Genomic DNA, 10,822 nt, shown 5'->3' with positions numbered 1-10,822 from the left:
ACTTTCCTTGACAGCAGGTGCCGGCAGTCACAACAGGAACATTTGAACAGGATAAGGAAAGTGCAAACAACATGCTTGCACTTTCCCTGGGGAAGTCAAGGTCACAATACATCATCACTTGAAGTGTATGAACTCTGTGGACGACGACGCATCCTGCGATCGAGATACGAACCGTTGAATGTCCTTAAGAGGAATTTGTGTTTGAGCTGCAATGTGGGTCTTAAAAAAGCACGGGTCTTGTTTTGGATATAAAGAGGGTATGACGTGTGTTCTCAGGCATGCATTGTTTTGGTTCATTCTTTGTTTAATGGTCGCTGGATTCCAACAGTTGTCTTTGAGAAAATGATTTGCGAGCTTAAAAAAAAAAGAAGAAAGTCATCTTCAAGTACTTCTGCAGGTTTCAAAAGAATTCAGGGCACTACAGTATTTCCTTGACTGCGGGGGGAATGTTTGCAAACAGGATAGACATTCCAGTCGGCTGTTTATTATAGCCAAAGGACCGGTGATCTATCGACTACAACCAGCCAGCCACCAGACGAACAGACTAGGAGAGCACGTCGCCTGCGTTGCGCCCGCGCGTGTTACGACTGCGTGTTACGACTGCGTGTTACGACTGCGTGTTACAACCCCCTAACTCTCTGGTCACCGCCGCTGACCACCCATAACACCGGGCCGCGAGGGGAAACGCAGCGAACCTGGAGCGGAAACATTTACCCCCAACTCCTGATTGCGAGCCTAATCACTTTAAGACCCTCGCCCCGGCTCGAGGAGGGAAATCTGGGATCAGCCTCCCCTGCCCCCCCCCCCCCCCCCCCCCCCTCCCATCTACCCGGCAGCCTGCTGACCACGGCCCCCTGAGCACACACTGGAAGGTGTTGACTTACCCCTACCTCGGACCCGTAGGGACCCCGCCGCACGTGGCTGTATGTGTGACGGTGCAATGAATGTAAGTACGAGTGTGTGTGTGTGTGTGTGTGTGTGTGTGTGTGTGTGTGTGTGTGTGTGTGTGTGTGTGTGTGTGTGTGTGTGTGTGTGTGTGTGTGTGTGTGTGTGTGTGTGTGTGTGTGTGTGTGTGTGTGTGTGTGTGTGCGTGTGTGCGTGTGTGTGGAGGGGTCTGCTATGGGTCAATGGTATGATTCAAGGCTTCAAGGAGCTGCAGAGGAACAGAGGCACACCTCAATCAGAGAAGCCATTAACTCCACCACCCATTCCAAAGCTGTTCATTTGCAGAAGGGACTACTGGGCGATTTGGAACACCCCCCCCCCCCACACACACACACACACACACACACAGAACCCCCCCCCCCCCCACCACCACCACCAGCCTGCAAATGCTGAAATGCAGACGCAATCAGCAGCACAGTCTCCTGGGACGGTCCAGCGCTGGCTGAGCCCCAGTGGAGCTCCCACCACCCCTACCACCACCACCAAGACGGTCCTGGCTCGGACCACCCCACAGTGGGCTGGGGGTGGGGATTGGGACGGCCTGTAGGCGGCTGTGTACTCTTTGGCTTGGTTCTGCTTTGAGTCCCCTTCAATCTCCGTGGAAGGCCTGGAGACAGCGCAGGCGGAGGGGCTGCGCGTGCGAGCTTCTAAGCTGGTCTCCCCCTGGTTGTTTGCTGTGCTGGGGGGTGGGGCTTGGGGAGACCACCACAGGCCTGCTTGTCCCCAAGGGGGAGACAACGGCCACCTTGTGCACTTAGTGAGAATCTGACACCTTTTTCTCTTTACCTTTGTTCCTGAAAGGTAACACTGGAGCGCTTTCTTTAAAAGAGCGAGCGATATGAGCGCACGTTTAGGAGCAGATCTGAGGTATGATCTGTTGCGGGGGCTTGGATTGCATCAGCATATTTTTACAAGCCACATGATTTCCAATAAAGTTGTGGGGGGGGGGGACATTTTGTAATGGTGTGGTCAGACTTTCTCTACCGAGAGCCACAGTCTGGATCCTTGACAGAATAAATATGGGCAGAGAAAATATAGGTGTCTTTTATCTTTCAAAAACCTACATATAAAACCAGTGGGGGGATAGATCATGTATATAGGCACTATTATGTCGTTGATCACTCAAACCAAAAAAATCATTTTGATTGGTTGTAATTCAGATATTTCCCATCTAACAGAACTGATCCCTACTAAAGCGAACATTCAGAAAGGACTCGATCTCTTCTGCCAATGTCATTGTTTATAAATGTGAACAAAGCTTTAGCGAAGCGAAAGAGCCGTGGAACATGACCCCCGCCTCGCTTGGCAGCAAATAATCTCTTCAACCTGTGGCGTAACTCAAGCAAGCAGAAGATGAGAAAAGCGCTGGCGCTCAATTAAATCACGGCTTGACAGAATGTGGATAGTGATGGAGGAGGCTGCTCGACCTACGACGGCAGGCGGGACAGTTATCACTAGACCACAGGGATGTAAAGAGTTGATTTACATTGAATCCGACATTTAAACGAATCTCTCCATTATCGCACACATCCAACAAACACCAATTCACCCATCAACTGATCTGCACGACGAGCAACACACCTTTACAAACTCCGATCTCAGGCAGCATCGCAGCTCCAGTTCTGTTGAAAGAGGCGCAAGTGAGCCCCAGCGCGCAGTAGCCCAGCACCCAGTCCTGGCCACCGCACGGTTCCCACTCCATCCGAGTACACTGGTCACAGCATCCACATGGGTCCCGGGCTAAGGTCCGGCCGCTCTCGCAGCCATGCGGGTGTTGTACGGGACACGTTCGGAGTTCACATGGTGTGCAATCGTGCGCCATGAGAGTACGCGCTAGAATTAAGACGTTCAACAACGCGAAGAGGACCTGGCTGGACATCGTGGTGAGATGGAGGAGGTCCGCGATGGTTTACCAAGCAATGCGTGCTTCTGTCAAACGGCCAGCCACATGAAATATCCCAGTGTCTGCTGTATTGAAGTTAGTCCCCAAGTTCTTGACGAGGGAAAAATGAATATAAAAAAGTTTTTGTAGAGTAATTGTTTTTCGTAAACAAATAAAAATTGTTCGGGTTCACTTAGAAACCAACCCCGTCACTAAAAAAATCAAGCAGATATCAGCATTAAGTTCTCGAGTCGCCGGCGAAATTGTGCTTTTTGTTATCCAATATCGTGAGCAGGTATCCCTACTGTAGATGCGCTTCCAGTGGGTTTCCCCTGTTCCAATTCATGTATATTCCACTCGTGTTAGCGTACAGAACTTCCTATTGGTCTTGACTGGGAGCGTAGCGCGCAAGTAACGCACCATTCAGAGGAGAGCAGTGTGAGCGCTAAATTGACATCCAGGCATATAGAAATGAGCTGTACCCCCTCCCACTGACGGACAGGCGCGCTGACCAGTAACAAGTGGAGAACGGAGGGAGGGTTTCAGCTGATTTATCCCAGCTCGAAAAACCCTTTTTTGTTGTGCAATAAACGCTTAAGAGTAACCGAGGGTTTTATATATTTATTAAGTAGTGTTTTGTTTTTGTTTTTACAGTAGGCCTACGTGAGTGTCATGGCTTCACGTATTTTTTTTTATTTACAGTTACTAGTAACTAAAACTGTTGAAAATTAAAGACATTTAAAATACAGCTATTGGCTATTAAAATAAAAAGTGTACTGCTCTCTGAGCACCATAGCATATCTTAAGTCCACAGCAACAAATCATTGTGTCAGGGAACATTTGCAGAACATGACTTGTTATCAGCTGTTAGATTGTCTCAATTTATTTTTCAATAATACAAGGATTGTATCTGTCAAAGCCTCCTAATCAAACACAACCATCCTGTCGTTTAACAACTTCAATATTGTGCATGTATGTGTGTATGTGTGTGAAGTTCTGTGAACGTGCGTTTGTGTCTGTGTGTGCTCGCAAATTTGTGTGCGTGCGTGTGTGTGTGTGTGTGTGTGTGTGTGTGTGTGTGTGTGTGTGTGTGTGTGTGTGTGTGTGTGTGTGTGTGTGTGTGTGTGTGTGTGTGTGTGTGTGTGTGTGCACGTACGCATGGATGCACGCATGTGTGTTTGTTTGTTTCCGTAGGAGTAAAAGGTGACACGAATGGAGGCAAAAGGTTAGCCCAGTGTTTGCTGAAACTGTGTGTGTGTTCCCATACTGGCAGATTGATGGTGAACATATGGTGGTTCTGCCTGTGTGTGGCGCGGTCCGCGTCGGTGGGGGGCCATATTGTGGGCACAGCTGGAGGAGGTGACAGTGATGTGGATCCACCAGCGATGGAGGACGCCGAATGACTACCAATGTCAACAAGTGGTTGACAAAGGTCCCCACGCTGGGCAGCATGGGAACCTGAGGTGATTCCCAATGGAATGTCCTTTCTGTCGGAGCTACACAATAAGAGCGCGCTCCATGGAAGACCGCCGGGTCAAAAGGAGGAAAAACTGTTGTTTTTCTCTTTCTTTTTTGTCTTTTTCTTCCTTTTTTGTCTTGTTTGGTCTTGTCACGCGAACGTGCTCCTATGAACAACGGAGGCACGGCGTAAGTTGTGTTACAACACAAACACGAGACGGCCATCTTCTTTCAACTGTGTTGCCATGGCAATTTCATGAGGCAGAATCCCGCATCAACTCTGTGATGAAATGTAGACGTATAGGTACACACTGTCTCATCTACCCTCCAGGATGATTCTGATGTTGTGAAGTCAACATCACACACTCGCAGGCAGGCACACACACACACACACACACAGACACACACACACACACACACATAGACACACAAACACACACACACACACACACACACACACACACACACACACACACACACACACACACACACACACACACACACACACACACACACACACACACAACAGCGCCTCCTTCATGTCCAACATCTGCATGGAGCCACTGGTTCCAACACAAACACGACATCCAGGAAACCGATCCCCCTGCGTGCATAATGAAGGCTTGCAACACAACTCGGCTCTTGTCCTCCCTCCACACACCCCTCCGCCAACCCCCTCTACCCCTACCCTGATTCGCTCCAAACCCTCTGGAAGCTTCCCGTCCAACGGGCCGACCCACTGACCGCCGTCCAGACACCCACGGCTGGCCGACGACAGATCAGACCTGGGTCTTTCAGGAGAGCTGGGTTTCATTCACCCTAATGGGAAGATCCAAGGGCCAAGCCGCGTTGACCCTTTTCTGCCCGGGCGATGGCTTTCAACCAGGGCCAACTGGCGACACACACCAGACCCCTCTCTCTCCCCTCCTTGTATCAGGGGGGGCGGGTTCTGCTTCGGCAGTGGTAATGGACCCGATAGTAAGCTGAATCCCAATTCTCTCGCAGTCTCTGTGCGCTCAGAAAGCAGGCCACGACAGTCACAGGAGCGATGGTCATCTGTGGTTGAGACCCAGGGTAAAATCGTCTCCAGTAAATGTTTTCTATTTGAAAGACTTGAGAGGATTTTGTTCTCGTAGCAAATCATTAACGAGCTGGTTCACTTTTGGAGTGGGTCCAAACTTGGCTTGGAGCATACCCCTCGTTTGGGTCCCCCATTTATGGAGTTTAATGCTGCATGACTGTGGTTTATTGGGGGGACCCTCCCCCTTGATAAGCCAGGTCTGTGAGACCACAGTGAAAGTGCCTTCAACCCTTGATTTGTTGTGTTGAGGTGGAAGCGAGCGCCAAATTAGAGCACAGCAAACTTAACAAGCATGCTTTGTTTTTTATCGTTTCGCAAAAAAAACCTTGAACTGAACGCAGGGCGCGGGCCATGTGGGCGTCGGCCCCGCCGTCTGCCGGTGACTCCAACCGTGCGCGAACATCGCAGTGAAAGGGTGGGGTCGGGCCCGATGTGTGCGGACCGTGAATAGCTGCAGTGTTTGCCTGGCTGCCCAGAACGGCCAGCCTGAGTCACAGACCTGTGTTTGGGAAAAAAAAGTCAAACGGCAACCGTTCAGTTTGCAGACGTCCACGTGTGTCCTTAACTGAGGTCATACAACACGTACTCAAGCACCACCGTCCCCCCGTCGTTTCGGAACCCAAATGAGACCTTCTAGTGTGACGGGATCTTCTGCAGAGTTCTGATGCCTGTTGACGGTGTCATGGATGGAAAGAGAAAGCATTGTGTGTGTGTGTGTGTGTGTGTGTGTGTGTGTGTGTGTGTGTGTGTGTGTGTGTGTGTGTGTGTGCGTGTGCGTGTGCGTGTGTGTATGTCTATGTGTATTTGTGTGCGCCGTTCCTCCACCTCTGCAGTAGTGTTAGGGGACGTGCCCGCTCCGCTTGCCAGCTGCCGGTGACGGAGTTGTCTCTGTAGGTGTTTGCTGATTGGTTGGATGGGTGTGTCTGATGGTTGGAGGCGGACCACGAGCCGCGGAAGTTCACGGACGTGTCGGTGATGCGTGCGATGACTAACCTCCGGCCACTGGCATAGCTTTGTGGTGAGGGTGCACGGTGAGGGGCTGTAGTGGAGGGGCGAAGTGTAACATGGAAGAGTAGTCAGTGTGTTGAGTGCTGGTGGAGGGCCCGGCGTGTGGCTGTCCTGATTACAAGTCAACACAGTCACCCCCCCCCCCCCACCACCACCTCCACCCCCCCACATTCACTTCTCCTCACTCGGTCATCAAACACCAAGGACAACTCGCCAAATCGGCTATCACTCTGACTATCTGTCAGAAGAGGGCAGCGGGTTTAACTCTGGATAAAACCCAGGCTATGGGTGACGGACATCAGGGACGGGCAGAGGGGACGGTTTGGGTGGAGGGGGAGGGTGGTTGGGTGGAGGGGGAGGGTGGTTGGGTGGAGAGGAGGACGGGTGCGTAATGGCAATACGTTCTAGTGACAGTTGAAAGAGTTATCCAGCCATTCACGTGTCTGGCGAATACTGGAAATATGGCGCTCTCGGGGATAAACAGCATTGCGTGCTGATGAATGGCCTCCTTTAAACACACAAGACTACGTGAGATCATCTGGTTCCCGTACTCATGGCCGCTCCATGACAGATATATGGGGAGCTGATGTGGACAAACAAAGCAAAAAAAGCTCAAAATGTGCTCAGAAGATGGATGGGTCGTGCGGAACAAAGCCTAATTCTGTCTGTAATCAGACAGCTGTATGCCATACTGAGGTAATAATCTTCAGGGATGATTACTTTCCGTTTCCACAATTGCGGCTGAGAGGGTCTGACGAGCGCTTTCGGTTCTTACTTAGCAGCAGCCCTTTGTTGGCCTCTCCCGCTCACTTTGGCCAGTCAGCGGAAACATCTAGAGACGTCCAGCTGTACGGGGCGCTGTAGTGTCCTCTCTCAGCGCGCCTTTCTCGTTTGGCGTCCTTCTAATTGTCTTATTATCCTTGTTTTGGTTTTTCGATCTTTCCCTTTATGTTTCCCTTCAGCCTTCCCCCTCCTGCTCTCCGTGCCTGGATGTTTGTCCTGGTGCCTGGGAGGTCGCTCCTGGGGTTCAGCACTGTTTTGCTCGCAGCGTCAATAGTAATCTGTTCTGACACTTCTGTGGTTGTCCTGCGGTCTTGTTCCCGTTGACCTGCTGAACGCCCAAGAGATGGAATAGAACCAACGTGTAGAGATACCAGCCATGGGGAGACCGCGCCTGTTAAGGCCTACGGGGAGTGAACAGTGGGCTGGTCGACGCTAAGCCGCGGAGCATGTCTCCTGCTTTGTGACTTCACTACAATGACCCAGGACTTGAAGGGTGGCCCCTGGTCATCTACTGACACAAGCCTCAAACACGTTGACCCACAAGTCCTTCTTTTTCATGAGCTAACATGCATCACTTATCCTGTTTTAGTGAAATGGAAAGCCCAAAGGAACTTTTGTGCACGTTTCTGACCTCTGAAATATCGTTTCAGGCCATGGTCTGGTCCATCAAGTCCCTTGGCTGAGGGCTAATCCACAAGTGGTTTTGCGCAAGCATCACAATCTATTCTATTACCTTTGCCTCACACAGTTCTGATACCAGATGTTATTAAACAACCAGCATTACAGCACACTGGATCACTTCTCCATGTTCAAACGTAACCCTTAGCTAGGCTGATAATAATCAGACAGAGTGATGTAAGGCGACAGGACACCTTTGGAAAAAATGAACACACTCCCTCGTGTCCGGAACCAAAGAACCACTTTTAAGGTTCAGATGCGATCCAATGCGCTGGTGACACTGCCGACTGTGGACTGTGTAGGAGTCGATGCATTACCCTCCGGGCTCCACAGCCCTTACATGGTAGATCAGTTAGAACAGGCTGCAAGGGGATGACACATAGGGGTATTCAATGGCTATGAGTCAGACCATCCAGCGAGAAGGAATGGTGTGAAGACCAAAGTCCTGGCCTCCCCCCCTCCGCCCCCCCCCCCCGGCCCCCTACCCCCCATCCCCCAACCAAAGAGGGGCCACGGGTCCTGTGTGACCTTGAGGGGCTGTAGAACAGCCATGGGCTACAGCCCATGACCGCCACTTTGCCTGCTCCCGTCACGCTACGTCCAATGAGAAACGCAGAGTGGACCGTAATCTGTAGATCTACGTGTTGATGGCAAATTCCACAGTGGATTGGAAACATTAAAGAACCTCTGTGTCTCGGTGCTGTCCCACATGCCCGGTGTAATCCTCCCCCCCCCCACCCACCCACGTCCCCCTGTCATCTGGCAGACACACGGTCACTGAGAACATTGACTGGTTGCTGCTGCTGCTGCTGCTGCTGCTGCGGCTGTGAATGGTGTAGACTTACAGCACCACAGTAGAGGGCTAGGCAGCAACCTAGATGGCCTGCTTTGTCACACGTTATTTGACTTAAGGAGGCTTTGTGGCTCTCTTTCTTTGTGTGTGTGTGTGTGTGTGTGTGTGTGTGTGTGTGTGTGTGTGTGTGTGTGTGTGTGCGCGTGTGTGTGTGCGTGTGTGTGTGTGCGTGTGTGTGTGTGTGTGTGTGTGTGTGTGTGTGTGTGTGTGTGTGTGTGTGTGTGTGTGTGTGTGTGTGTGTGTGCGTGTTCAAATGCTAAAATAGCATCCTATTACAATTCTGATAAAATTAAGAGGAAACAAATGAGAATCAAAGGTTTCTTGCATGAATCATCCTTTTCCATTGACGCTTGTAGCATACTCTACTCTGCATTGTTTTCTGAATGGGCATTAGGTTCAGTGAAATTCTAAAGAGTTTTGAGCCTTAGTCATATCCTCTCACCACGCTCCCTCCGGCTCCAAGTACCGGACCAGCAGCGCAGCACCTCTCCAGATGTTCTCCTTGTCATCCCCGGGGTGATGGGTGGTCGAGGGGGTACACTCTCCTTTCTGAGGGGGACACTCTCCTTGTAGAAGGATACACCTTCCTCTCTGAGGGGTACACTATCCTGTCTGAGGGGTAGACTCTCCTGTCTGAGGGGTACACTCTCCTGTCTGAGGGGTAGACTCTCCTGTCTGAGGGGTACACTTTCCGGTCTGAGGGGTTCACTCTTCTAGCTGAGGGGTACAATCGGCTGTCTGAGGGCTACACTGCTGGCTGAGGGGTACACTCTCCTGTTTGAGGGGTACACTCTGCTGTCTGAGGGGTACACTCCCCGAGTTGAGGGGTACACTCTCCTGTCTGAGGGGTACACTCTCCTAGTTGAGGGGTATACTCTCCTGTCTGAGGGGTACACTCTCCTGTCTGAGGGGTACACTCTCTGAGGGGTACACTCTGCTGTCTGAGGGGTACACTCCCCTAGCTGAAGGGTACACTCTCCTAGCTGAGGGGTACACTCTCCTGTCTGAGGGGTACACTCTGCTGTAGGCCTCTCGTAAGGTGCCTTCGATGGAGGAGCTAGAGATAGCTGCCAAGATGCCCCCCCCCCCACACACACACACACACACACACACACACACACACACACACACACACACACACACACACACACACACACACACACACACATTCCCCCCAGGTGAAGGTCCCAGGTTTACAGATAGACCTCCACCTGGTGCTGGAATGTCACAGCCTGTGTTTGGGCTATAAACTCTGACATAATTACAGTGCCACTAAGTCAAAAACTGAGGTGAAACGACTACCTTGGCGAGGGGGAAAATGATCACTGCTTAATGTTATGTCTGGGCCCCGCACATTTGGCCCGGGTCCCGGTCGAGGACGGATGAGCGTCAGGACGGGGAATGTGAGAAATGCGCTTGGTTCTCCGACCTAAGGTGAAGTGAGAAAGTTGACATCATGACTGCGGACAGACGTGTGCGTGCATGCAGTCCGATGGATGTTTTCGCTAAACAGGCTACGGGTCAAAAAAGGAGAGCGAGAATTCTGGCGCCAGGGACGTTTGTCTGTGAATCGATAAAAGGCAGTAATTTATCCTCAAAACCACTCATCAGAGATGGTGTGAATGTGTGGCGTTTACGGCCAGAGAAAGCAAGAGGAAGGGGGAGCCGAGAGAGGGGAGTAGATGGCAGGGGAGAATGCAGAAGACAATAGTGTTGCTATAAGAATACACCTGGGCTCCAATGGCTTGCTCGGTTTGAGAAGAAGTGCCGGGCTGCCACCTAGTGGTAGTGCATGGTCAGTGCACATGGTGTTTCAAACCTAGGTGATCAAAGGTTTGAATCCTCCTCCTAGCACCCCCCCCCCGCTTGAGATCACTTTATAGTGAGCCTCATTGTACCTCATCGTCCACATAAATCAGGTATCTCTTTGAAAGCGTTATATAAAGGAATATGTTTTCAATTAAACAAGCTTGATTCACATGATGTGCCATGCCAATAATCTCTCTTATCACAGGGGTCTATAAGTGTGTAAACAACATTCTTATTCAGCGTCAGGTTCACTGTTTTTAATTTATCTGCGCCATCACAAGTCTTTTCCTGTTTTTCTTCCACTTCTCAGCGCCAACAAACAATG

General features: G+C 50.9%; 1 protein-coding gene across 1 annotated transcript in view; it reads right to left on the bottom strand.

Annotated features, from left to right (window-relative positions):
- LOC130382110 (cysteine-rich motor neuron 1 protein-like) overlaps window positions 1–3,274 on the bottom strand; it is a 35,411-nt gene extending 32,137 nt beyond the window's left edge. The window contains exon 1 of the mRNA XM_056589720.1: window positions 2,527–3,274. Within this exon, the coding sequence (XP_056445695.1) occupies window positions 2,527–2,824 (298 nt within the window). The 5' untranslated portion in view covers window positions 2,825–3,274. The remainder of the gene's footprint in view (window positions 1–2,526) is intronic.
- Between the last annotated feature and the right edge of the window lie 7,548 nt (window positions 3,275–10,822).

Source organism: Gadus chalcogrammus, chromosome 5 (assembly GCF_026213295.1).
Source record: "Gadus chalcogrammus isolate NIFS_2021 chromosome 5, NIFS_Gcha_1.0, whole genome shotgun sequence".
Taxonomy (NCBI): Eukaryota; Metazoa; Chordata; class Actinopteri; order Gadiformes; family Gadidae; genus Gadus; species Gadus chalcogrammus.
Note: the sequence above shows the minus strand (reverse complement) of the source record. Positions and strands in the feature narration are given on the sequence as shown.